Below are 27189 nucleotides of genomic sequence, written 5' to 3'. Positions count from 1 at the left end.
GGGCATGCCACGCTTCTGAAAATCAAGCCATCAGTGTTTATTTTGATTTGCCAGCACTGTAAGGTTCTGGATACTAAAGGATTTAAAAAAACAACAACAACGCACCACACTGTTTTTAAGCTACAACAATAGTATGTTCAAATAGCTACACACTAGACTGCACAAGTATTGCAGGATGCTTATATATATACACACACACACACATCACCCCTTGCATGACCAATCTATAATTATGCACAGAGACCGCAGGAGTTGTCATGTCGAAACCTACCTATGGGCCATTTAGCCCAATATGCCATGGCCAATGGCAAGTGCTCCAGAGTCTCAAATCTGCATAATGCAAAGTAATTGTGCAACACCATCTACATGGGGAGTTATGTCTCCCTAATCCAGCCAGTGATCAGCTTATCCCATAAAGCATGAGAACTAATACTGCTTATTTTTAACACTAGCTAGTCAAACTGTGGCTGCTTTTCTTATTCATAAGAATTTCTAATCCTCACTTAGTTTAAGCTACTTGCCTCAATAACATCCTGTAGGAGCAAGCTCCAATGGTTGATTATATGTTGCACTTTAAAGGCAATACACTTAAAAAAGTCACAAGGATTCTTTTTTTAATAGTATAAAGATTTCTTGGGTATTATGGGAAAGAATAAACAGAAAAGCACAGTTGAGACCCCTCTTTCCAATTCATTGTTTTCGATATCATCCCCCATTCCTAACCTGCTCTAGCATTTTTTTTAAACCTGCCCTCCTATAAAAGCCCTGCCTCCTTGCTCCCTTTCCTCCCATTGGAACTATAATAAAGATTTTTAAAGGCCATTGTCACCACAGATCGTGCTTTAAATTGCTACAAGCAAATTACTAAATACCTACAGGCTTAGCAGAACGGTCCTCTCTCCAAAGCCTCTTTCTCACTGCCACTAAGTAAACCTACTTGCTGTAAAGATATTAATGGAAGTCAGAACATAATGATTTTAAACCACTGCCAATCCTCAAAAAACACAGCGTAAAAATGCATGTATAACTGAAGACAAAGTGAATGAGTCAAAACTCTGATGCAGGCTAAGCATGATCTCTGCTAGTTCATCTTCCGAAGGGTTGGGGGTCCTGATCCAAAGCCCATCAAGCTCTTTCCATTGACTTAGGTGGGCTGTGGGTGAGGTCCACAGGGTCCCATCCTGCTGAGTGCCTCCTTCAAAATACTCAGCACTCTCAACACTCACTTCCTTAATGGGATTAACAGGAGCTCAGCACTTTGCAGATGACACTCAACCTCTTGCCTGACTGGACACCGAGCAGTGGGAGCAAGCAACAGAATCCTTAAAATTCACCCCTCCTAGGCACTCTGAATCTTTATGAATTCAACTAAGTTTTGTTCCGGCAAGTGAACATTAAATATGGGTTAGCAGGAGTTACACACCAGGAAAGTAGGTCACCGTGCTTGAGGTATCACATTAGATGCTGCATTTGCAGATATTTCCAAGTATCAACTGCCTACGTTACATGGGTTCAGTTGGAAAACAACAACAACAAAAAGCCCTGCATATTTTGCAAGGTGACAAGTGATGAAAAGAACCAAAGTAGGAAAGCACCCGCATAATCTCTGCACGCTGCCAAGATGTCAGCCAGTGGGTGACAAATGTAAATTAATTACATTTGGAGCTTACAAACTCGATATTTGCAACTCGTTTCAAGAATCTGGCTCATGTCACTCTAGGGCTAGACAGTTTTCCCCAAGGCCAAGATAAAGTTCACTTCCTTTCACTCTCCTCTGTGTCACAGCTAATCACAGCCAAGTCCATCCCTCTAACCGAGCGCTTGTGAATGATTCTCGAGGAGGCAAGACGGAATGTGCCACATCTACTGTATTCATTACAAGTAAGAGTGACACACGGAAAGCGCCAGGGAAAGGGTTTCTGCGGGGCAGGGAATGATAGTCAGGAGCAGGAACACGTGTGCTTTCACACACAGCAGGAGTGAAGAACAGGGGAAAATACAGAAGAGAAATGCTATGCTGCTTTAATACGCTCTCCCAGCTTAGTGGGATTTTCGCAAGGGCAATACACAATTTGGGAGATTAAGGTCACCACATTCAGTCTGGCGAGGACTAGCGACAGATCCACCCATGTATCCAAATAGATAGATGCTTCTACAAAGATTTTGTACCAAATCCACACACCTCTCTCATCCCTCTCCTGCAACCCAGGCCCTGACTTCCCTCCCTTAACCACACAATGATCTTCCCTCTTGCCACCTACCTCTCCTTCCTTTGCTGGTCTACGGGGCCCATTCAGTATGTCTGACAGCCTCTCTGCTAGGCCACAGGTTATTACTTAGTTCAACTTTCCTGGCACTTTGGGGCTTCTAGAATGCATGGCAAGCAACAAGCCACCAGAGTGCATTACAATGATCATTGCTCATCTCACACCTCTGAAGCTCCAAATGTAAGCGATGCCCTTTGGGCACAACTGAAGAGGATGCATCACGATTCTGATGAGCGTAAAGTAAATGAAGAGAGGCTGCTATATCCGTTAACACCATAGAGGTAGGGAAGAAGCAGGAGGCATCTTGGTTGGGATTAGACACGGGGAAGAAGAGCACAGAGGTGCAGGAGGGCAGGAACAACAGACAAAGGGAGTGGGGGAGAAGGTATTGGAAGGGGCTCAGCTGAACTGAAAAGGTTCACCATGGTTCTTATGTTTCCTGCAGCAATCCACCCATCCCGAAATACAACAGAGGTCAATCACCCCATGACGTTAGGAAGCGCAGTTACTTAAGACCACGAAGGGCTTTTGCAGTGAATTCAATGCTGCCGCCATCCCCTGCAGGTTGGCGCCCATCAACGGAAGCCTTGCATTTTCCAAGCTGAGTCACTGGCACCATTCGTACGCCAGTTCCCGGGTAAGAAATTAAAAATAAACTAGACCGGTGCCAAGAACTAGCCAGACCTGCTCTGCCCACATGCCACTGCAAATACCATTGCAATAGCACAGCGCTCTTGTAATGTCAGGCTGGCAAATTTCTTCTGAAGACTGCATCAGAGAAAGCCAGGCTCGTTGTCTGAAACAAGAATCCTTAAATGAGAAGTTTAGAAAGAGGACCTCTGTAACTGCTTCTAAAAGTAGCCTGCCTTACTAGAATTCTATTCTGAATCAGCAAAGAACTCAAGAGGCATTGTAAGTGACTGTTTTGAACCTTGACTAACTGGTTTCTGAGCAAGTACCTGTAATTGCTTTCTTCTCTCCTCTCTCCAGTTTTGCCTGCGGGGATTCGGTATAACCACCATGTTCCACCGGCTGCTCCACCCTTTTCATCACGGTGCCCTTGAAACTCATCTGAAGTTGGCTAGTATACTTTTCGTGCTGCAGACACATAAGCAAAAACGTGGACAAGGCTATGTGGTGCCATACAACAGGCAATGAAAAGGACAAACTATCTCCCCATGTGATCACATAAGAACAAATATCGTGGCTGTGCTCGAGAACAAGAATAAAATACATACCTGAACAAAGGCTATGGAGTCATATAAATGCCAGCTGAGAAGCTTTCAAATACCTCATTTAGAAGGATATTAAGTGACATTGCCCCCCAAGAAATCTCTCATTAGGAGACGCTTTAAAAAATAAACTAAGGACAACTAGAATGAACGCCCCTTCCATTCAGGATTTAAATACTGAACCCCCTCACCGCTCTTTATTCTCTCAACAGCATGATGAAGTCTTCCAAAACCATCCTTTTATCTACCTTCTCTTAAGGCTTCAGTGACACCTCAACATATTTTATCATGAATTGTCTCACCTCTGGACAGAAGGGCCAGAAAGCTATATTGCATAAAATTAGGTTTCCCTTAAAGCTGGGCAGTGCTGAATGATCTAATTGGATCTACAGAAAAGGGCATTTCCACAAAAATCAGGTCTGAGTAAGTTCAATGAAAGAGTCAACCTGTCCTACCCTCCTACACAAGTAGACTTAAATATGGAACCAGGGGCGTGAGACTATAACTGTCAATTGAAGGTGGACATTTGGTATTGGTACTTCTTGTTCTAAATGCTGGGCAGTGTTGCTGTGAGTTGTGAAACACCTGTGGCACTCCACCCCAGAGGGGACTGACTTTCTGTCATGGGTGAAGTGAGTCTGGTATGTCTTGTGCCTGATCCTGCAGCTCATGCTGAGGGGAGCCATTTCACTGAAGTGAAACTGCTCTGTAAGGAAAGTCATAAGGAATATCTAGGATCTTTGGAGAGAAAAAAAGGCTATTGAAATTGAGACTGTTACTGAGAGTAAATTGAGCCAACGTTGGGTCGTTGGAGGAAGTATTAAGGAGCTGACATAAGCCACAGCACCCAGAGAAAGGTACTCACCCTTCATTGCTCACTTTCTAGGAGGACATTGATTTCCTGCTGAAGAAAAGTTTAATGTGCTGAGAGTTCATCTTTATACACTAAAACTTTAGTGCCCTTTGTTTAGCTGGCAGTCATGAAATCATAAATAATTTCAGTTAGATGCTGGTGTTGGGAAGGGAGAGAGTAGATCTGGGCTAGCTGGGAGATACATTTATCCTCAAGGTGAGGTCCTCCCAAGCACATATTGAAGGGAAACCTTAAGTTGTGGTTGTTTCCACAATTCATTATCAAAGCTGTCACCGGTGGGCCGAAAAATGTAGGACGTTGTTTAAGAACACACTGTAGGGTTTTGCTGTTTAATGCTGTCATCGCTTCACAAGTACCAGTATCTCCATACAAAAATAATGTATGTGCTTACCTTTAATGCTTCCTCTGGTACTTTGTGTTGAATTTGTTCCAAGACATACATGTTAGAATGTACGGCATGTGTTAAGGAAGCAGGGAAGGAATGAAAAACACAGCGATAGTGTAACTGAAACAGATGGGATTATACAACTGGAAATGCCTAAAAGGAAAAAACTGATGAAGAAACTGAAAGTAGTCATCACTCTACCAATATAATTATTGCCTTAAAACAACACTGTGCGTATTTTGCAACATTATCTATCAATTTCTATAGGCTGTATTTAGCCTTTAGGCACAGCACTGTGTGATACGCAGCTGGACTGGACCAGGAGGAGCCGTGGGAAGGAATTCAGAGCCATGACTGTTCACTCCCAGCTCCTCCTGCCCTTCCCCCTCAATGCCCAAGCCATAACTGGAATAGTCCCATGTGATTGTGCAAGAGAAGGAAGAGTAGCTTTAGCTCCCTGCATAGCCACATAGGACCAGGACACAATCCTGCTCTGCACTAACAAGTTTTTGGTCAGTATTAGCTTCTTGTGTGGAGAGTAACTCGGGGGGGGGAGAGGGTGAATTGCTATAACCTCTCAAAAAGGGCAATATTCATGTGTTCGGGCTCAGATAATTTCTGCTGCACGGAAAATGTATAAAGGAAGCATTCAGCAATGTTGTCAAAAGCAGCCCTATAAAAGATTACACAGAGCAGAGGGGAAAAAGAAACAGGGTGGGAAAAGTTAAACTAAAAATAGACACAAGTCGCATGAGCATAGCAGGGAAACCTCACTATGCCTGTGAGTGCCACTCTCAATGGAAAAAGAGCTGCACGCCCTTATGCAACAGAGCTCAGCTGACTTATAGCATATAAAAGATGCTGCCTTTGGTAAAGGGCTGAACAAGAGAGGCAAAGAAAGCATTCTTTAAGACGTCATGACAAAGAATGGGCAGAAATCATATTTGGTGCAGTTTGTGCTTAATGGGAACTGACCCTGCAGCCCTCACTCTCGGAAGTCTTCCCACTGAGGGGCAACATAAAGATGCCTAGTCATTTGCAGTATTTCATTTCAACAGGAATATCTACAAGTAACGGCTGCATGATTAGGCCCTTTGACTAAGACGTACAATGCCCAGAGCTACTGGAAAAGTTTAGATCTGTATCACACTCATTAAAATCTACCTGCACTCTAGTCATTGGCTTAACACCTTGGATGCATTCAAGTTTACAACAGTCATCTTCAGGTTTCTGTATATTTCAAATCAGAGATCCCAAGAGGAGATATTGGAGCATTATTAATAATATGCCAACATATTAGCCATATAAGTCACAATTCAGCAAGGCTCTTGAACTTGGGCCTCACCTTAAGTACGCAAGTAGTCCTGTTGTTCCTCGCACGCTCAAGATGGGGCACATGTGTAAGCACCTTGCTGAGTCAGTGCCTTATACTGCAGTGCGGAGAGACCTCCACTAGGTTGGGGCCCCATCATGCCACACACACTGTACAGACATCTAGTAATTGACAGGTCCCTGCAGCAAAGATCTTACGGCCTAAAAGACAAGATGTGACAGATGGATGGAACAAACCAGTAGGCGGGTTGGAAGGGGGATAATGCAGATATCAAAGATCAAAGGATGTTTCAGCACAGGCTGGTTGTCTACACATTTCATAACCAAACAGTAGCCACATGTCCAGTGCCTGGCCTCCTTCACGAAGGTACAGTTTGCAGCTGCAAAATGAATAGATGTGTCCACAGGTTTAGTGCCAGCAGCGATTTGCAGGAGCAAATGAAAAGCTAGACATTTAACTACTAAGGTTTGCATGCACAAGCCACCTGCAGGCAAAGCAACAAAGGCACATTTTTTGCAGACAAGTTTTCCCTTCAAATAATGGGGTTGGCTTCAGTATAGCAGACAATCTGCACTGTGAAGGGGTAAAAAAATAAAATCCTAGGAAGATGTTGTGCGAGCTCTCTCTCTCTCATTCTTCCTCTCTTTCTCACACACACACACAATACATAATTTCATGTCTGCTCCCAGACTGGTGACTAGCGAAGTGTAACATCCAGGGTTCCAGTTAAAAAAACAAACAAACCTAGACTCATAGACTTTAAGGTCAGAAGGGATCATCTAGTCTGACCTCCTGCATATTGCAGGCCAGAGAACCTCACCCATCCACTACTGTAATAGACCCCCTAACCTCTGGCTGAGTTACTGAAGTCCTCAAATCATGATTTAAAGACTTCAAGATACAGAGAATCCACCATTTACTCTAGTTTAAACCTGCAAGTGACCTATGCCCCATGCTGCCAACCTGACCCATGTGAAAATTTCTTCCTGATCCCAAATATAGTGATCAGTTAGACCCTGAACATGTGGGCAAGACCCACCAGCCAGACACCTTGGGAAAGAATTCTCTGTAGTAACTCAGAGCTTTCCCCATCTAGTGGCCCATCACCAGCCACTGGAGATATTTGCTGCTAGCAGTCCCAGATTGCCTACAATGGCATGTAGCCAGTCTCATCATCCCACACCCTCCATAAACTTATCAAACTTAGTCTTTAAGCCAGTTAGGCTTTTTGCCCCACTGCTCCCCTTGGAAGGCAGTTCCAGAACTTCACTCCTCTGATGGTTAGAAACCTTCAAGTAATTCCAAGCATAAACTTGTTGATGGCCAGTTTATATCCATTTGTTCTTGTGGCCACATTGGTGCTAAACTCCTCTCCCTCCCGGGTATTTCCTTTGATATTTTAATAGAGGGCAACCATACCTCCCCTCAGCCTTCATTTGATTCAGCTAAACAAGCCAAGCTCTTTGAGTCTCCTTTCATAAGGTAGGTTTTCCATTCCTCGGATCATCCTAGCAGCCTTTCTCTGCCCCATTGCCAGTTTGAATTCATCTTTCTTAAACATGGGAGATCAGAATTGCACATGGTATTCCAGACGAGGTCTCACCAGTGTCTTCTGTAATGGTATTAACACTACTGGAAATACCTCATCTGACGCATCCTAGGACTATTTCATGGCCACATCACATCGGCAACTCATAGTCATCCTGTGATCAATCAGTACACCCAGGTCTTTCTCCTCCTCCGTCTCTTCCAACTGATAAGTCCCCAGCTTATACAAAAATTCTTGTTGCTAGTCCCTAATTGCACGACCTTGCACTTTCCACTATTAAATTTCATCCCATTTTTATTACTCCAGTTTTCAAGGTCGACCAGATCTTCTTGTATGATATTCCGGTCTTCATCTGTATGGGAGGAACTTTGTGTCATCTGCAAATTTTATTAGCACACTTCCACTTTTTGTGTCAAAGTCAATAATAAAAATGTTAAATAAGATTGATCCCAAGACCAATCCCTGAGGAACTCCACTAGTAACCTCTCTCCAGCCTGACAGTTCTTCTTTCAGTATGACCGTTTGTAGTCGCTTGCCCCTTTTACCAGTTCCTTATCCACTTTTTAGTTCTCATATTAATCCCCATCTTCTCCAATTTAACTAATAATTTCCCCCACAGAACTGTATCAAATGCCTTACTGAAAGCCAGGTAGAGTAGATCTACTGAATTTCCGTTGTCTAAAATATCAGTTATCTTCTCAAAAAAGGAGATCAGGTTGGCCTGGCACGATCTATCTTTTGTAAAATCATGTTGTATTTTATCCCAATTACCATTTACCTCTATGTCCTTAACTACTTTCTCTTCCAAAATTTGTTCCAAGACTTTGCATACAATTGAGGTCATATTTACAGGCCTGTAGTTTCCAAGATCACTTCCCCCACCCCCACTTCTTAAATATAGGAACTATATTAGCAATTCTCCAGTCATAAGGTATGCCCCTCCCTCCCAAGTTTACAGATTCATTAAAAATCCTTGCTATTGGACTTGCAATTTCACGTGTCAGTTTCTTTAATATTCTTGGATGGAGATTATCCGGGACCACTTATTTAGTCCCATTAAGTTGAGAGAGCTAGAGATGGCACCTATGCTGAATGCAGCTACTGCCAACATAAGGCCTGATCCAAAGCCCAGTAAAATCAAAGGGAGTTGACATTTGCATGCTTTGGATCAAGCCCACAGTGCAGAAATTCTAAGCTGATGAGCCATCCAGAGGCTCTGAAAGGAAATATCAATACACTTAGTCATTAGCCATAATTAAGGATATTTAACCCTCAACATAACAAACAGAGAACTTAAAACAAAAACAGTGTGTAATACTGTGCTCAGGCAATAAGGATATCGTAGCCAAAGCGAATCACGTCGTTCAGTTTTAGTGTGATGTATTTCTGGTCAGGAATCCGGACGTCATTCACAAAAGTCTGCAAGACAGAAGCATAGACCCTGTTTTGATGAAAGGCATAATGTTTACATATTTAGCCAGGCAACCCAATGGAACTCATGTTTACAACTCTGAAAACACCTAGCTCCACCTAAAAACCAGTGAAAACAAAATATAGTTCGACAGTCGCTAGAACTATCCATATTCAGTGTACTGGATTTAATTTTCTTTAGCTATTACAGTAACACCCACATGACCCTGTGGAGATCAGTACTACACCATGCTAGGCTCTGCACATGTACAAACTATGAGACAGGTCTGTGCCTCAAAAAGCTTACAATTTAAATAAACTGGAGAGACCGGGGGGGGGGGGGGGGGGGGAGGGAGAGGGAGGGAGGGAGGAAGGGGAGGCAGGGCATGCATGAAAGGAAGCATCATTATTATTTGTACTGAAGTGATACCTAAGGCCACATCATGGTTGGTGCTGTACAAAACACAGAACTAAAAGATGCCCCCCTAGCCCAAAGAGCTTACAAACTAATTATTCCCATTTTACAGAAGGGGATTAAGAGATTTGCCCAAGGTCACAAAAGAAGTGTGCAGCAGAGCTGGAAATTGACTCCAGGCCTCCTAATAGAAAAGAAATCAATCCACTTGTGAGAATCAGGCAGTTGTGTGTACGTGCTTTTTGTATGTCCAGTTCAAAAATAAAAAGAGATCACAAACTTATGCGAACAAATGCTGGCATGCTGCTGGGGGCTAGGCACACAGCTGCACTTAGATCAGGAGATGGACACTGGCAAACATTGGGAATTATCACATGCTCGGAGGTGGAATTCTACACAGATAGGAAATGAGCGGCAGCTGCCAGTTGTCAGGTTTTCAGAGCTGCAGTGCAATTCCTTCCCTGGGTGGATAAGAGCAGAGTCACGGCTTGCGAAACACAACAAAAAAATCACTCTCTCAAAAGTGACTGTGAAGAAACAGGTTTACAAAGGAAAATGAGCAAATATGCCTTCAGTGCTGGGGCATCACTTTCCTCTCCTAATCCTTTCACAATGGCCCAGGTTAAGCATGCATGACAAGACCAAGTATTAAATCCAGTGAAATATATTTCGAACAGGGATTGGCAACCTTTGGCAGGCAGCCCGTCAGGGAAATCCGCTGGTGGGCCGGGACGGTTTGTTTACCTGCAGTGTCCGCAGGTTCAGCCGACCGCAGCTCCCACTGGCTATGGTTCATCGTGCCAGGCTAGTGGGGGCTGCGGGAAGAGGCGTCCAGCACTTCCCTCAGCCCGCGCCGCTTCCTGCGGTCCCCATTGGCCTGGCACGGCAAACTGCGGCCAGTGGGAGCTGTGATTGGCCGAACCTGTGGATGCTGCAGGTAAACAAACCGACCCGGCCTGTCAGCGGATTTCCCTGGCGGGCCCAGTGCCAAAGGTTGCTGATCCCTGGTTTAGAACATAGGGCAAGATGCTCAGCTGGAGTAAAACCAGCAAAACTCCATGGACTTCAGAGCTGCAGTGATTTATACCTGTTAAGGACCTGGCCTGTAGTTTCAGAACAAAACTGAGCCACTTACAGTATTTATGTAACAAAATAATAATACTTAGCACTTCTGAAGAGCTCTCCGTTTTCAAATCACCTCACCAACAATTAGTTACCCTTCATACAACACCTCCGTGAGGTACATAATGACGGATTTCATAGAGGACAACGCTGGCAGAGAGCCCAAGGCTTGGTCTACATACAGTTTTTGTACCAGTATACTATTTAGGGGGGATGATTTTTTTTAAACCAAAATAGTTATAGTAGTACAACCCCTAATGTGGACACAGTTATAAAGGTACATTATACGGATATAGTGTATTCTCCTTTCCCTACAGAAATAGCTATGCCAGTATAAAGCACCTTTATACCAATATAACTGCATCCACAGTAGGGGTCAGTACTGCTTTAACTACACAGCTTTAGCTAAAGCAGTACAACTTGTATGTGCAGATAAACCCTAAGAGACTTGCCTGAGGCCACACAGTGAGTCAGTGCCAGAGCAGAGATTAAAACTCAAGAGTGCCTGTCTCCCAGCTTCATGCTGAATTCATTAAGCTATTCTGCCCCTCAATCTTAACAACAGAAACAGAGCGGGATATTCTCATTATTTAAAAGGCAATTTTTAAATGGTTTGTCTCAGAGAAACTAAATGGCATTCCATACTGTACATCGTTAATTAGCAAGACAGTTGGCTTGTCCCAAGGTCACCCTGCTTAGCAGGAACAGCTGACTGAGGAATCTTTACTAGTTTTGCAGTTTTATAGAGCCAGTCAGAAAATTTCAATGCAAAACAGAGACAAAATTTCAATCCATTTTGGGGGGATTGAATTCTCCTCTTTTCTAACCAGCTCTACAATTTTATTAGCAACTGAAGAGTTCAGCTGGGCTGAGGTTGAGGGGGGTAGAAGGGTGGGGAGAGAAGGAGCACCAAAATAAAGGAAAATAACTTCAATGGATGTGTGTCTAGTTAAACAACTCATTACTCAAACCAGCCATGCAAACACTTATGCAGATGTTAGGCTTCACTCACATGAGTAAGTCCCATTGGCTCAAAATGGGTCTCCTTTCACAAGTAAAGTTAAGCATGCTCATAAATGTTGTACGATTAGCACCTAGACCTACACAGAATATACGTTTTAGCTAGCTGAAGAATTTACAACTTACCCCATTTAAGCTCCCAAGATCCTTCACCCTGTGCTCATCTTTGTCCTTGTCATAGTTGATTACAGCATGCTGCTTATCCACACTGCGGGACTGGGAACAAAGGCATAATGAATTTGAGACTGGCCAGACACAAGAGGCTATGTTAATCAAAACAAAATGGTGATATTACGCTCACCTGGTGCGGGGATGGGTGGAAGATTACACATTATTAATTCTATAAATAGCCAGAGGATAAACTGGAAAAACTGACAAGGTTGTTCTAAATATCCCATTGCAGTCATTACGACTATTCGTGTGCTGAAAGTTTAGCACAAGGGTAAAAGTTTGCAAGGTTGGTACCTACCATCCCACCTCAGTTAAACACACAAACCTACCTATCAATTTTCTTCTAACATTTATTACCAAGTTATTTTTAAAAGGAAAAACTCATTTAAAGCCACAGAGATTTTAAGTCCAGGATTTCAATATATTATAGCAGTACACATTCAAACCAAACTAATCAAACTTAAAGCCTGGCGCAGATTCCAGGTTTTTTGTTTAAACACAGTAAAGAAGACATCATCTTTTGAGGTGGATATGCACATTTTCCACTCAATCCATGTAATACATTTCCATCTAAGTTTCTTCTTGATTAGGAGAAAGGTGCTTGCTTCCTTTTCAATAACAAATGTTACTTTATTATGTAAGAATTCTGTTCTGGAAATACCTACACATGGATAACTTTATTCAAATTAGTAGTCCCAGTGACTTCACATGATGTTACAAGCACTCAGTAAATTTAATCTTCAAAATGCTTGAATTAACTACAGATAAAATAAATTGTTTCTGTGTTCAATTTTTTATATGATCTTTATGGTTTTGAAAAATTTAATGAGGTCACTGATACCCTCTGCTCTATATTTAGGATTATTTTCAATTTCCCAATATGACCTGAATTCTAAATGGAGAAACTAGACCAGTCAATGAAAAGCACATCAATATAAATCTCTGTAGTATCTCTGGGTATCTCTAAAAATGAACAAACCACAAAAGTAAGGAGGCAAAGCTATACTTTTTCTGAATATCTATCAATCAGCTGTTGGAAGAGAGGAGAAGCTCCCCTTCTCCTGGTATATACACACTGACTTCCACAACACTATTCTAAAAATGGCTCTACCAGCTTGCTTGTAGGCAAAGAGAGGCTAGCACTTGTTTCATGAGAATTCCAGGATCAAAAAAAAGAATGGCTTTTTTGTGACAAATATTGTAACAGTTTGCTAGAATTTTTTCTCCCTTGCTGATGTCAAACACGTTGATAATGTTCCTGGCAGTAGATAAATCCTCAGCTTTTTCTTCTTTTTCCAGACTAAGTTTCAATCACTGAAATGTGTCCTCCAGAATGACCCCAACAGGTTGATTGGAAACAAACATGTTTATATATCATGGGACATCCTACATCATTTGCATCCTGCTTCAGAAAGCAGAAGTTACAGCTTAGCTATATTGTGGTATCTCATGAAAAAAAAAACCCTATAAGTAAAGTGGGTCACCATTATATGTAAATACAGTCAGTTCCAAATGAAAAATCATCCCTACTGCTGAGGCAATTCTAACTGCCATGCCATCCAATAGGTGTCATTACTCTAGCAGTCGAGCCAGGAAGTGACCATGATAGTTAAAGCTGTACAACAGTTTCCATGATACGAAAATGTCTTCTGGACAACTGGTACTACACGCAGAGAAGTAACATTCAAGAGTACCCCCCAGACTCCAACACATTTATGGCAACCCCCACCACCACCTTCTAGCTCTCACACAGTGCTTTTTCCATCACTCTATCTCAAAGTACTTCACAATCAGGGTGGATAAAAATCAATGATTTTTTTAAAAAAATAAATCAATCAATCAGATTTTTTTATTTAAATTGGATTTTTTCGATAAAATGCTTTTTGAGGAAAAAAACTATCCAAAGATACTTTTAATTAAGATACATTATAGCTCAAAGATATCTCATCATGGAATAGGGATTATACATTCTAATTCTATAGTATGAGACAATACAGTCATGTAATGTTTAAGAAAAGTTTTGTAAATAAGTTCCAATAGTTTGTGGATTAGGGACCCAATCGTGTGGGGTTCCAGGGGCTTCTGTATAGATTACTTAGGTTAATCTTTCTATCTACCCAATGGGACTCAGTGCTCAGTCTAGAAAATACCATCAGAAATGCTTCGTTTTGCAGTTTGCAAACTGGATTTGTGTCTCCAGAGGTAACATGCTTGTTAACAGCAAAAATGTTTTAAAATAAATAAATAATATATAGAGGTGAGAAATAACAGACCTCAACTCTATTGTCCCTCTGCAAATTTGTGTACACAGAGTCAATCCCTCACCTCTCTCTAAATGTGCAAAGTTTCAAAAAGTTCAATAGAAGATTTTTGGAGGTGGAATAGATCTGGACAAGGAGAAGAAGTCTGGAGGTAAATGTGAGAAGCGAGGGACATATGCTTGTTTTGTTAAAATAGTATATGTTTGCTGTTGAAGAAAAAAAATCCAGAATACTTAACGTTGTTGTTTTAGTTAAATAAAACAATTTAAACGTCTGTCTGGTGATGTTCTCCTCCTCATACAGCATGGCAAGAAAATCCTCCAAATATTAATGATTAACCTGTTGAATTAGAGATAGTTCACCTCCCAATGACTTCATAAATATCTGCTTCAATTACCTTTGGTAAATGAAATAACCAAACAATCATTCATTTTCTGATATAGCTGTAAAACTAATTAGAAAAGTTTTCAAAATCAATCACTGTTTAAAAATGTATAGTGTGTACCTTCTAAAAATGAAACCTACATCTATCCCTGAGTTGTGAAGAATATGTATTAAGTTTATAACAACCAACAAGAATGCATTTTTATGTAGAAAACCATCATTAAATCGAGTCATCCTGACTAGTGATTTAAATGAATTTGATTTAAATCAAATCCACCCTGTTCACAATCATTAACATATTAATCCTCACAACACCTCTGAGGGAGGGCAGTGCTATTATCCCCATTGTACAGATGAGGCGCAGAGAGGCTAAGTGACTTGCTCAGGGTCATACAGGAAGTCTGTGGCAAAGCAGGGAATTGAACCCCACTCTCAAGTCGTAGGCTTTTGCCCTAGCAATTGGACCACGCAGTGTGTGACGCAGACCCAAGATGAGAAATGGACGGACACAGACATGGACACACAGGGCTACTCACACAGGAAGTGAAATATGTTCATTTTTATTTTTTATTTGTCTTGCAGTAGCACCTAGCAGCCCCAGTCATTGGCCAGGATCCCATCTTGCTGGGTGTTGTACAAAGAGAACAACAACAAAAAATGGTCCCGGCCTCAAAGAGGTTGCGGGCTTCATCCCTTTATTGTAAGTAATTTTTTCTGTAACCTCGGTTTCATGACTCTACCTCTGATGTAAATAACTTGAAATGACAGAAGAAAGTCCTGCCAAATGTGTATGGAATGTGGCCAAGTTTGGGCCTAAAACAAGGGACCATCTGAGAGGGTTGCATGTGCCTCAGGACTATGAGTGTTTTTGATACAGACATCATCTCCCTCCACAAGCTGTCACTCAAGCCGTCCTGCCCTGCCCCACAGGATAATACAATCTCTTATGTGGTTTCACAACGCCAAAAGATGGCCCAACGATGCAAGCAGGATATACCCCTGTCGTAATGGGAGACGACCAAGGAACCTGCCCTTCAAGGTGTCAAGTGCTCACTACCCTTTAGATTACCTCCACTAGGATTTAAAGGTTTGTTGCTGTTGGAAGGCATTGACTAACAGGTCCTCCTATTCTCATGTGGCAAAGGAGGGAAGCAGTTGCTAAGCTAGTCCAGTTTAAGCCTAGCGGCAACTCAATCTTCTTAGCACTGTGCAGAACTGGACCAGGAAGGAGAATGATGGGCCAAAATCAAGACGCAGGTAAAAGCTGTACTACTGCTCTGAGTTATTGCCCCTTTGATAGAGGTTCTTAGCTGGACCATTCATACTGAAAGGTCTCGTACCACCCATGGGACACAGAGAAGCAGATCAGCAATGTTCTGACTGGATGACCCAGCAGCTAACACTACCAGGGACTCCCTGGTTCCTGGGCCAGCTGACGCTTGGGGCATCAAAGTAATCAGTGGTGTCTGCAGAAATGGAGAACTCTGGGCACAATGCCTGTTAATAAACATTTGTGGTAGAGCCAGCTGGAACTTATGGTGTGCCACACAGAAATTAACACAGCAAACGTGTGATAATTCCCCCGCCCCCACAAAAAAAAAAAAAGATTTATGCAAGACAGACTCTCTGTTGCACCAACTTATAGAGGTCCTGATTCTCTCTTGCACTAAGATACAGTCCGTGTAGAAGGGGGACGTAGGGAGTGTGGACATCAGGGGTTTGGTTATGCTTCCCTGATTCTCAAGCTTCCCTGGTCATGGCCTTGATGTACATTAGTGTAGCCTTGGGGCTACTGGAACTTATGACAGCTGGGTACAGTCCCCTAGGGCCCATGTGCTAGCTGAAAATTGCCATAGGGGGAGCAGAGATCAGCTCCACTCCCATCGCAGCTCCTACACCAAGAGTGGGTAGGTTGGCTTAGGAGCTGACTCTGCTGACTTAGAATCAAAAAGTCTTCTCCATGGAGGAATTTTCAGCTGTAACCAAATTGCATCCTTCTTGCACCACAGTGATGCAATTTGGTTACAGCTGAAAATTCCTCCATGGAGGAATGGTGATTGGTGATGCAGAAGGACCAGAAATAAGGTGAAGAATCTGGCCCACAGTCTTGAAACTACTTGGCAGCATCTCTTTAAAGAAAGCATTAACAAAAGTTCATGTTTTAACCGTTATACAACTAACACGGATGCGAAATGCTGTGCTCCCCAGCAGAAAAGGGGAATTTTATTGCTTTCACTTGTATCAACAAACGCACACCATAAGAATCAGCAACAGGAGCTCCTGAGGGCTTGTCTACTTGGAAACTAGAAGCAAAATAACTAAAATGAGTTGTAATTCACACCTTTACTTATTTCCATGCAAATCTGCCCATGCTCACTCTTATTTGGGAACAGGAGTGGCCTATTATGACATCACTTAAGTTTAAGGGAAATAGCTCTCACTTTCAGTGTAACAGTAACCTCAAGGGCTGGAGGCTGATCAACCTTTGTTCTTCTGGTTTCGAGCAGAATGCTTCATAACCTACTCATGAACAAGACGGACTGTGATCACCTTCAAGATTGTTAGACTAGAGCCTGATCCAACTCTTATTGAAGTCGGAGTCTTCTCACTGACCTCACTGGGAGTTAGTCAGGCCCCTAGTGGATAAAGCCACACAGAGTAAGAACAGCCACATTTACTTCAGGATTTTAGGAACCATCAGCTTATTAAGCATTTTGACTCGATCAGGCTGATGAAGGTGCTAGAGTAAGAAACATGTTCAATTGCATCCTCCATCGCAAAAATACGACAGTGCTCTATGTAACGGGATGGGGCGGGAGACACGGTTAAAATGGAAACGCTGCTATCTGAATTTCTCATGTGCTTCTTTTAAAAAAATCCACAACAGGATGTCTAAAACAATAATAATTATAAAGCAAAAAACAAGTGAAACAAGCTGACAGCTGTAAGTATTTTACAGGAGGAGCAAAATCAGAGATAAACAGAGCACTAAGCATTCCAGCACTAATACAAGTATCATTTCTATTCCACTTGGAAACACCAAAAACAGGGTTTCATCTTCTCAAATGAGGGGGGTAGGGGAACAACTGTTTTATGGAAGCCTAGAGCTAGAAAGAGCCAGACAGAAGGTTAAACCCCGGGGGGGGGGCAGAAGGAGAAATTGGAAGTTTCTCCAGTTCTAGTACAGAGCCTACTATCAGTTCAAATTAACACATCTTGTAGACAAGAAGTGTGCTTTTCCTGAACCCTCAATAACAGCGTTTACTATATTTTCTGAAGGGTAACATGGAACGTGGAACAATACAATATTGCCTTACACAGTATTAATTTTCCGGAAATATAATCACTTCTTAATAATGTTACATTGCTCTGTTTCTCCATCACAGTCTATAATTCACCATGTTTTAAATACCTAGAACTTACCATTTGCTTCAAATTAACAGTTATCCAAAGGGAGGGGTACTGTACACTTTGATAACCCCCCTAAAGCCTACATTAGATAGGGGCATATTTCCAAACACACCTACCCTAAATCTCTGTGTGCCAATCTGAAAACGTCCACCAGCACTCTGCATCAGCCCTTTCATATACTGCGCCTACCCATGCAGCCAAATGGCATGTCTGTGGTCCTTGAAAATACTGTCACCACATTGGTCACATAGCCTCAAATCCTGAGCCTGCTGGGTTAGAACCATAAGCAGCTTAAAAATGTGGCTCTGTAGTGCAGGAATCCAAAGTAGTGGAGTCCTCATGGAGGGAGATCCCATACCACAGAGAACAGATATTGTGTGGCAGGTCTCCATGGCTCTATGTATAGAGAGCAGGGAGAGCTCCAGGAATGATGCAGGGAAGAGAGAGGGAAGAAAACAGTGGGCCGCAGACAGATTCAAAGTGAGATCCACAGCGTCAGAAAGCTGCCTAGAGGGAGAGAGGGGGGAGAATCAAGCAGCCTCTTACATTTCCCCATATGGTTTAGTGGCAGTCAGAGCCCAGGTCTCTAGGCAGATCCAGATTCCGTTTCTCCCCAGGCTCAGCACAGAACCCACGGGCAAAGCCCTTCTGCTCCAGCTTTATGCACAGGATCAAGGCGTGGAACTCAGCCTTGCCAATGTCAGGAGGGATCATGTTACTGGAGATAAATACGGCTGTCAGAAAGTTGTGATTTTAGGCTCAAAGGTTGCAGCCACAGTGCTTTAAAGCTACGGTTTTATCAAAGGAAGTTGCAGCTGGGCCAAATTTAAGTGGCATTGAAGTAAGGGCACGATTTCAGATTTCAGTGATGGAGGCAGCTTACCATGGGCGGTCCAGGGGCCACTTAGGCCCAGTGCAGGCACACAGTGCAGGGACCAAGCCCGCCAGTGTGGGCACCATGTGCTGGGGGAAAGTAATGTAGGGTCTTCCCTCTCTGCCCCACATCCATCCCTGCCCTCCCCCCCTCCCCAGCCCCTGGAGTTCCTAGGAGGGAGTTGCGATCATAGCTCAGAGTGTGCAGGAATGCAGGGACCAGGCCCCCCCATCCCAGTGGCAGCAGAGGCTCCCCACCTCCTCCATGCCGCACCTCCTCCAGCACATACCCCACCTCCTCCATGCCGCAGTTCCCTGCCAGGCCTGGCTTCCAGAGGCTCATTTCAGCACCTCCAGCCCTTGGATGCTACCGCCAGCCGCAGGGGCCAGCCTCTCCACAGCTGGCTCCGTGCACCTCACTCCCTGCCCCAGGATGGGACCACAAACAGCCTCCCCCTGACAAGAAGAACAGCCCAGCTTGAGTTATGTGAAAGCTAAGCAAAGGAGGGTCAGCTCCCTGGCCCACCCTACCTAAATGGTGCCTCTGCATGACTCCCTGAAATTCAGCCCAGCTCCCCCTCCATCATGACAGAGGGCAGGCAGGCCACATTTGCGAGTGGCATTGTGAAAAAGCCGCCGGGAATGCAGAAAGTTGCTGTTTCCACAACAAAGCTGCAGTCCGCAACTTCCGAACAGCCTCTGAGATAAAATAAATACAGGATGGCAGTTGCTGTATTCTGTATGTTAACGATAGTCTGATGTGTGTCACTGGCACGCAGATAACTGCAGCCTTCTGGCAGCAACCTGCAGCAAACATTCATTCTAAGTCAAATACTTTCCATGCCGAGCAGGTTACGCTTCTGTCAGTAACAATTGTTACTAGCACTCTGGGAAATGCTCAGAGCTAGCCACAGTGCAAAACAGTGACTGCCCCAGTAAGGAAATTTAAACCTCCTGGTGCCAGCCTTTTAAAAGGGACCACTGGATCAATTTAAAAACCGCATACTCGGATTTGAAATTTGTTCACTTATTATTGCTACAAGTAACACCCAAAATTCACAACACCAAGAGAGATTACCCAGATGGATTTCTTTTCCCTCGTTTGTCTACTTTGTGCATTTGACAGCACTTTGTGTACAGTCCATCTCACTATTTCTCCAGCACGATCAGTTAAGCCCTGCAACAGATCTGTTACAATGGATATATGTCAAAGTAGGGCATGCCTTGTCTTCAATGGGACTCTGCATAAGTGTAGGGGTATGTGCTAGAGTAGCCCACTGGTGGGTGTGTGTTATGCATCTCCACTTTGTGCCCAATCCACAGGGGATATGAGTTTATTACAGTCCCAGGAATAGAGCCAGGCCTCAAAATGGCAGAGGTTGATGCTTTTAGTCCCATCACAACCAAGATGGTGGACACGAATAGATTCCAGTGCAGGACTGGGGCCCTGGTATAGCAACCGCGAGCAGAAAAATGTTTAAAAACACACACACAACCCAGGAAAATATAAATGCAAACTCTCAGCAGTTGGCCAGGGGATTCAGAGGTGGGTGCAGTGCTGGAGACAGCTTAATCCACTATTTTGAAATAGACTGGATTTGCAGCTGACCAGCATTTTTATGGGTTTATATCTGTGGCGCTCTCGCCACTTGTCAAGAGCTCTAAGGGAAGACTCTAGACAGGGGAAGGAAACAAACCCACAATTCAGCAGGTCAGGATCTAGAATCTTTCAGGAGTATAAGTCTTAACCAGAACATACACTGAATTTTCTCACCCAGTTTGAAATAACATGTCTATAACTCATCGTTAATCCTCTCTCGACCCAGCTACTGCAGCTTCCTCCTCTCTGGCTTCCCTGACTCGTTGTGCCATTCTGCAATCTGTCCAGAAGGCTGCCACAAAAAAGTCTGGCTTGTACGTTTACTAGGAGCAACGAAAGGCTAATGTCCCTTCCCCCAAACACACATACAAACCAAATAGTCCAGTCAGATCCAGCCCTCTTCTGGTCCCCTTTGCTCACTGCCTTGTGTCCTTCAATTCCAGCCCATGCTACATTCTTCAAGGCTCTGCCCAGCTTAGCACCTACGTAACACTCTACTCTTCTTTTTGCTTAAGCCCTCACGACCTTTCGTCTGCTCAAGCTGCCTGAGTATCTGCCCACTTCACGTTACACTATTCATCCCTGTTCCTCCCTCCCCATTGCTTGCTGCACGAGAACCATGTCCGGCCTTTCCCCGCAGGGTCTGCCATGCCTCCAGCCCCCTCAAGACCTGCTTCTTGGGTGAGTTGGATAAGTCTTAACCCACCCCTCCATTAAGTATTAGCAAAATAGACACGTGAAAACACAGAACCAAAATAGCAGGGCTATACTCAGACGTCATGAAACTAGGAGGACTTGTGCTAACCCCACAGCTCATTCACTTGCTTGCTGTTACAGCACAGTCCCCATTTATATGTGGTCTGTAAGGCTGTAGGCGCCTCAGAGCAGGGACCTTTGTCTTCAGACTAGGGCTGCCAAGTGATTAAAAAAATTAATCACAATTAAATCGCATGATTAAAAAATTAATCTCGATTAATCGCGCTGTTAATAGAATACCATTTATTTAAATATTTGTGGATGTTTTCTAAATTTTTAAATATATTGATTTCAATTACAACATGGAATACAAAGTGTACATTGCTCACTTTATATTTATTTTTGATTACAAATATTTCCACTGTAAAAAACAAAAGAAATAGTATTTTTCAATTCACCTAATACAAGTACTGTAGTGCAATCACTTTATCATGAAAGTTGAACTTACAAATGTAGAATTATGTACAAAAAATAACTGCATTCAAAAATAAAACAAGGTAAAACTTTAGAGCTTACAAGTCCACCCATTTCGGTTAAAATCTGCAGGCGATAAAGCTTCCCACTTCTTGTTTACAATGTCATCTGAAAGTGAGAACAGGCATTCACATGGCACTGGTGTAGCCGGCGTCACAAGGTATTTATATGCCAGATGCACTAAAGATTCATGTGTCCCTTCATGCTTCAACCCCCATTCCAGAGGACGTGTCTATGCTGATGACAGGTTCTGCTCAATAATGATCCAAAGCAGAGCGGACCGACACAGGTTCATTTTCATCATCTGAGTCAGATGCCACCAGCAGAAGGTTGATTTTCCTCTTTGACGGTTCGGGTTCTGTAGTTTCCACATCTGAGTGTTGCTCTTTTAGGACTTCTAAAAGCATGCTCCGCACCTCGTCCCTCTCAGATTTTGGACAGCACTTCAGATTCTTAAACCTTGGGTCAAGTGCAGTAGCTATTTTTAGAAATCTCACATGGGTACCTTCTTTGCATTTTGTCATATCTGCAGTGAAAGTGTTCTTAAAACGGACATGTGCTGGGTCATCATCTGAGACTGCCATAACATGAAATATCAGACAGAATGGGGGTAAAACAGAGCAGAAGATATACAATTCTCCCCCAAGGAGTACAGTCACAAATTTAATTAACCGTTATTTTTTTAATGAGCATCATCAGCATGGAAGCATGTCCTCTGGAATGGTGGCAGAAGCATGAAGGGGCATACGAATGTTTAGCATATCTGGCATGTAAATACCTTTTGTAAGGGGACTGTTGCCCCCTTACTAACAGTCAGTGGGGGTGTTTTGGTTGGCTAGCTCCCAGTACTAAAAGGGGAAAGGTCTATGGGAAATCAGGACCCTGAGACTGACAGTCCGCAGGAACAATGGGGAGAGGCCAATGCTCCAGGTCAGCCTGAATGACAGGGCGGGCAGGCTAATCAGGGAGTCAGGAGACCAGGGAGGTCCCATCCTCCGTGTGAGCTGGATTTGCCTGGGTCAAAGCAGGGGCCCAAGCAAAGCTGGGGAGCAGAGCTGTGCCAGATCCAGAGGGACCAGACCCTGTCCTGGGAGCAAAGCTGCAGCCCCAAAGCCAGAGGCACAGCCCAGAGAGAGCAGACTTGCCCTGGGAGCAGAGCTGCAGCAACCAGAGCCAGAGAGGCCAGAAAAACAGGAATCAGGTCAGGGCTGGGAGCAGAGTCACAGAAGCAGCCTGCAGAGCAGACCTGTCCTGGGAGCAGAGCTGCAGCAACCAGAGCCAGAGGGGCCAAAGAAGCAGCTCAGGGAGCTGGAGGCAGAGCAGCAGCAGCAGTGCAGAGACAGAGTGGTGCAGCTGGGGCTGGAGCAGTCTGGAGCTGGGTGCGGTGAGCAGCTGGGGAGGCCAAGGGGGACCCTGGGCAGCAGGCCCAGCACAGGGAGACGCCTCAGCCAAGAGGCTCTGCAGGCCAGGCTTGGATCGTAATCCTGACAGGGCAGGGGAGACACTGGGAAGAAGGGTCCTACCACTTAGAGCCTGAGAGCGTGTGCCCAACACCAGAGCAAGTGTCCAACCCACAGCATCCCTACAGCACAGCCAGGGCCTGAGAAGAAGACCTGGGACTTACAAGGAACAGACTGTGAACGGCCCGGACATTCCAGAGACACCGTTTGTGATGTTCCCTGCCACAGAGCGGGTTGATGTGTTTCCTTTAACCTTTCCCATTTTTCCTTATTCTTTTTAAATTTAATTGTTGATTAAATAACTCGCATTTGCTTTAACTTGTATGTAATGGTCAGTGGGTCAGAGAAGTGCCCAGTGCAGAGAGAGTACCCCAGAGTGGAGATACCCTAGACCCTGTCCTAGGTGACCGCAGCATGGTTGGGGGTCGAGCCCCCCAGGAATCCTGGGCCCAGCCTTGTTGGGGTTACGAGGACTCTGCCAGGAGAGGAGAGTGGAAGGGGAGTCCTCAAGGGCAGGGAGGCCACTGGGTAAAGGAAGTGGGAGTGAGGACTCAGATCCTTTCGCTAGCCCCTTCACCAGGGTAGTGCAGAAGCCAGGAAAGTTCCCCACAAGAGCGGGACTATTCCCCCACTTACACTTGCAACACTGGCTAGAAAAGTGCCATGCGAACACCTGTTCTCACTTTCAGGTGACATTGTAAATAAGCAGCACGCAGCAGTATCTCCTGGAAATGTAAATAAATTTGTCTTAGCAACTGGTTGAACAAGAAGCAGGACTAGGTGGACTTGTAGGCTCTAAAATTTTACATTGTTTTGTTGTTGAGTGAAGTTATGTAACAAAAAAAATCTACAGTTGTAAGAGATTGCACTACAGTACTTGTATGATGTGAATTGAAAAATACTATTTCTTTGATCATATTCACATATTTAAGTGCAAATATTTGTAACAAAAATAATAATATAAAGTGAGCACTGTATACTTTGTATTCTGTGTTGTAATTGAAATCAATATATTTGAAAATGTAGAAAAATATTTGATAAATTTCAGTTGGTATTCGGTTGTTTAACAGTGCAATTAATTGCGATAAATTTTTTTGAGTTAACTGCGATTCATCGATAGGCCTACTTCAGACATGTCTGTGAGGCGACTAGCCCACTTAATGAACAAATAAATAGTTTAGGGTAATCTGAGACCTGAGGTGAGATCTGTCCTTCCAGCACTGGTGCTAAAGTCAGCCCTAAGACAGAGGGGAGGCAGCTTCTGCCTCCTGTAATGAAGGGCTGGTTCAGACCCTATGGGCCCCTGCAATGGTATAGTCAGGCTGGAGCACAGGATTGCCCTGACCTCTCTTGCTTCCACCCCAGACAACGCCAGCACCAATGCCTCCACCAGAGGGGCGGAAGGGCATTAGAACCAGTGGCGCTGGCTCTGCAGAACTCAGAGAGTCTCCAGAGCCCGGGTATTCCGGAAGGGTGCTGCAGCGCAAGATGAATTCACCCAAGAGCAGTGGCGAGAGTGAAAATGTAGCCAAGTAGATTAAAAAGTTCATGGCCATTTCCCTGAAGCCATAGCTCTGTATGTTTAGTATACGCTATACATATGAGACCAAAAAAACAAGAACACTATTAAGGTTGCAAATTCAAACACTCAGAAGTTAGGAAACATCAGAAGTAATGTTGCCTATGCAATCTTAATTCAGACACATTGGACCTATGCGTTATGAGACCGTATTTAATTACATAACCACATCGGGATCTGGTGGGAAAAATGCTCTCTCATTCAGTGCAAAGGGTAGAGAGTGCTCACTTAATGAGCAGCTGTTCAATATTTTGTTTTCTCTTCGTTATTCTCTATGCGGTTCCTTATTTACTGCACGTTGTTCAACCCCTGCTCTGAAGACAAAGTCATTAATTTCCTCATAGGCTTTTCTGTGGTGCTCATCACTACAGAATCATAGAAATGTAGGACAAGAAGGGACCTCAAGAGGTTATCAAGCCCAGTCCCCCGCACTCAGGCAGGCCCAAGTAAACTTGGACCATCCCTGACAGGCGTCTGACTAACCTGTTCTTAAAAACCTCTAATGACGGGGATTCCACAACCTCCCTTGGTAACCTATTTCAGAGCCAATGGCCTAGCAAGGCCCCAGAAGGCCCCTGTGCAAGAATAAATTAGAGGCCCCCTTCCCAATTCTGAAATTCACCCCAATACAGCCCCCCACCCATCCACTTGCTCCTGCCTAGCTCCCCATAGCCCCAGTCCAGCTCTCCCGTCCCACAGCTCCTGCCTAGATTCCCTCCAGCTCCCTCACAGCCTCCCTATAGACCCCCAGCTCTCCCAACCCCAATCCAATCACCTCTCCAGGCCCTTTTAGTTCCCCTTTCTACCCCTCCAACTTTCCTGATCCCCCTCCCAGCCCCATTTCAGGCCCCCACAAGCCCTCTCTCAGCTTCCCCACTCAGTCCCCTCCAGCTCGGCTCCAACCCCAGTCTGCCACACGCTGCAGCTCCCCAGCTGTGATCCAGACCCACCAAGTTGCACTCCAACCCTCTTCCCCCATCCTAAATAGCTGTAATCAAGCACCCCAGCTCCACCCAGTTCTGCTCCATCTCCCTATCTCCTATCTAGCCCCCCAGTTCCCGTCTTCCAATCCTACAGTCCCCCTCCCCCAACCCTTCCTAGTCCCCACCCATACAAAGTGGCTTTTACCTTGCGTGCTCTCTCTAGGAGGGGGCCACATCTCCCATCTTCAGGCAACCCTTGTCCCTGCACATCCCCAAGCACTTTGACCCCCGCCCCCATGCCTTCTCCACGTGTCCTTGTCAGTTGCTCATGCCCAGGGTTACCCCAGCCAGAGGGACCTCCCATTCCAGCCTCACCCAGTGCCCTGTGGGGCCAGTGAGCCTCACTCTTCCATGGTGGTCCAGTTCAGCTTCAGTGATGATTGAACCCCATAACCTCATGGGCCCTGGTACAACTGCACCATTTGCACCACTGTAGCTATGCCACTGTCCAGTGCTTAATTATCCTTATAGTTAGAAAGATTTTCCTAATATCTTAGGCCCAGTCTAAATCGGTCAGTGTCTACACTACAATGTTGCTCCCATCGATGTAAGTTGCCCACTACACCGACCTAATAACTCCACCTCTGCGAGAGGCATAGCACATAGGTCGATGTAGTGGCTGTGGAGACATTGCATTATTTACATCGCCTGTTGGCTGTCAGCCCCGCATGCAGCTGACAGCCAGAGCGCCCCCCCCACCTGGGGCCGACAGCCATAGCCCCATAGTCCTGTGGGGGTGGGCTCCAGCTGTCAGTGTCCAACAATGCCCCATACAGTTAAGTCGACGGAAGCGCTCCTAGTGAGGACATGCACCAGCAACAGAGGGGACATAATGTGGACATGTACATTGACATAACTTTGGTCAACTTAATTTTGTAGTGTAGACAGGGGCTAAACCTAAACCTCCCTTGCTACAGATAAAACCAATTACTTCTTGTGCTACCTTCAGTGGACATAGAGAACAACTGATCGCAGTCCTCTTCATAACAGCCCTTAACATATCTGAAGACTTATCTGGTTCCCATCCACCCCCCTGCAGTTTTCTTTTCTCAAGATTAAACATGCCCAGTTATTTTTAACTCTCTCTCATAGGTCAGGTTTCTAAACATTTTATAATATTGTGTTGCTCTCCTCTGGTCGCTCTCCAATTCCTCACCTTTTTCCTAAAATGTGGCACCCAAAACTGGACACAGTACTCCAGCTGAGTAGAGTGGGACAATTACCTCCCGTATCTTTCATACGACACTTTTGTTAATACATCCCACAATATTAGCCTTTTTTTGCAACTGCAGCACATTGTTGGCTCATATTCAATTTGTGGTCCACTATAACCCCCAGATCCTTTTCTGCAGTACTCTGCCTACCAGTTATTCCCCATTTTGTAGCCATGCATTTGATTTTTAATTCCTAAGTGAAGTACTTTGCACTTGTCTTTATTGAATTTCATCTTGTTGATTTCAGCCTAATTTTCCAATTTGTCAAGGTCACTTTAAATTCTAACCCATCCCCCAAAGTGCTTGCAACCTCTCCCAGCTTGGTGACATCAGCAAATTTTAGAAGCATACTCTCCACTCCATTATCAAAGTCATTAATGAAAATACTGAATAGTACATGGTCTGGAACTGATCCC

General features: G+C 44.3%; 1 protein-coding gene across 3 annotated transcripts in view; it reads right to left on the bottom strand.

The window, feature by feature from the left end:
* Window positions 1–27189, bottom strand: part of CEP170B (centrosomal protein 170B) — a 99010-nt gene that overhangs the window by 60709 nt on the left and 11112 nt on the right. For all 3 annotated transcript variants that reach the window (XM_037901066.2, XM_037901067.2, XM_043550233.1), the window contains exons 3-6: window positions 11734–11823; window positions 8981–9059; window positions 4765–4823; window positions 3227–3365 (exon numbers count right to left, since the gene is read on the bottom strand). In XM_037901066.2, the coding sequence (XP_037756994.1) occupies window positions 3227–3365; window positions 4765–4823; window positions 8981–9059; window positions 11734–11823 (367 nt within the window). The remainder of the gene's footprint in view (window positions 1–3226; window positions 3366–4764; window positions 4824–8980; window positions 9060–11733; window positions 11824–27189) is intronic.

The sequence above is a fragment of the Chelonia mydas genome, chromosome 6 (genome assembly GCF_015237465.2).
Source record: "Chelonia mydas isolate rCheMyd1 chromosome 6, rCheMyd1.pri.v2, whole genome shotgun sequence".
NCBI classification, from domain to species: Eukaryota; Metazoa; Chordata; order Testudines; family Cheloniidae; genus Chelonia; species Chelonia mydas.
The sequence above is the reverse complement of the archived record's forward strand: the minus strand, read 5'-3'. Positions and strand labels throughout refer to the sequence as shown.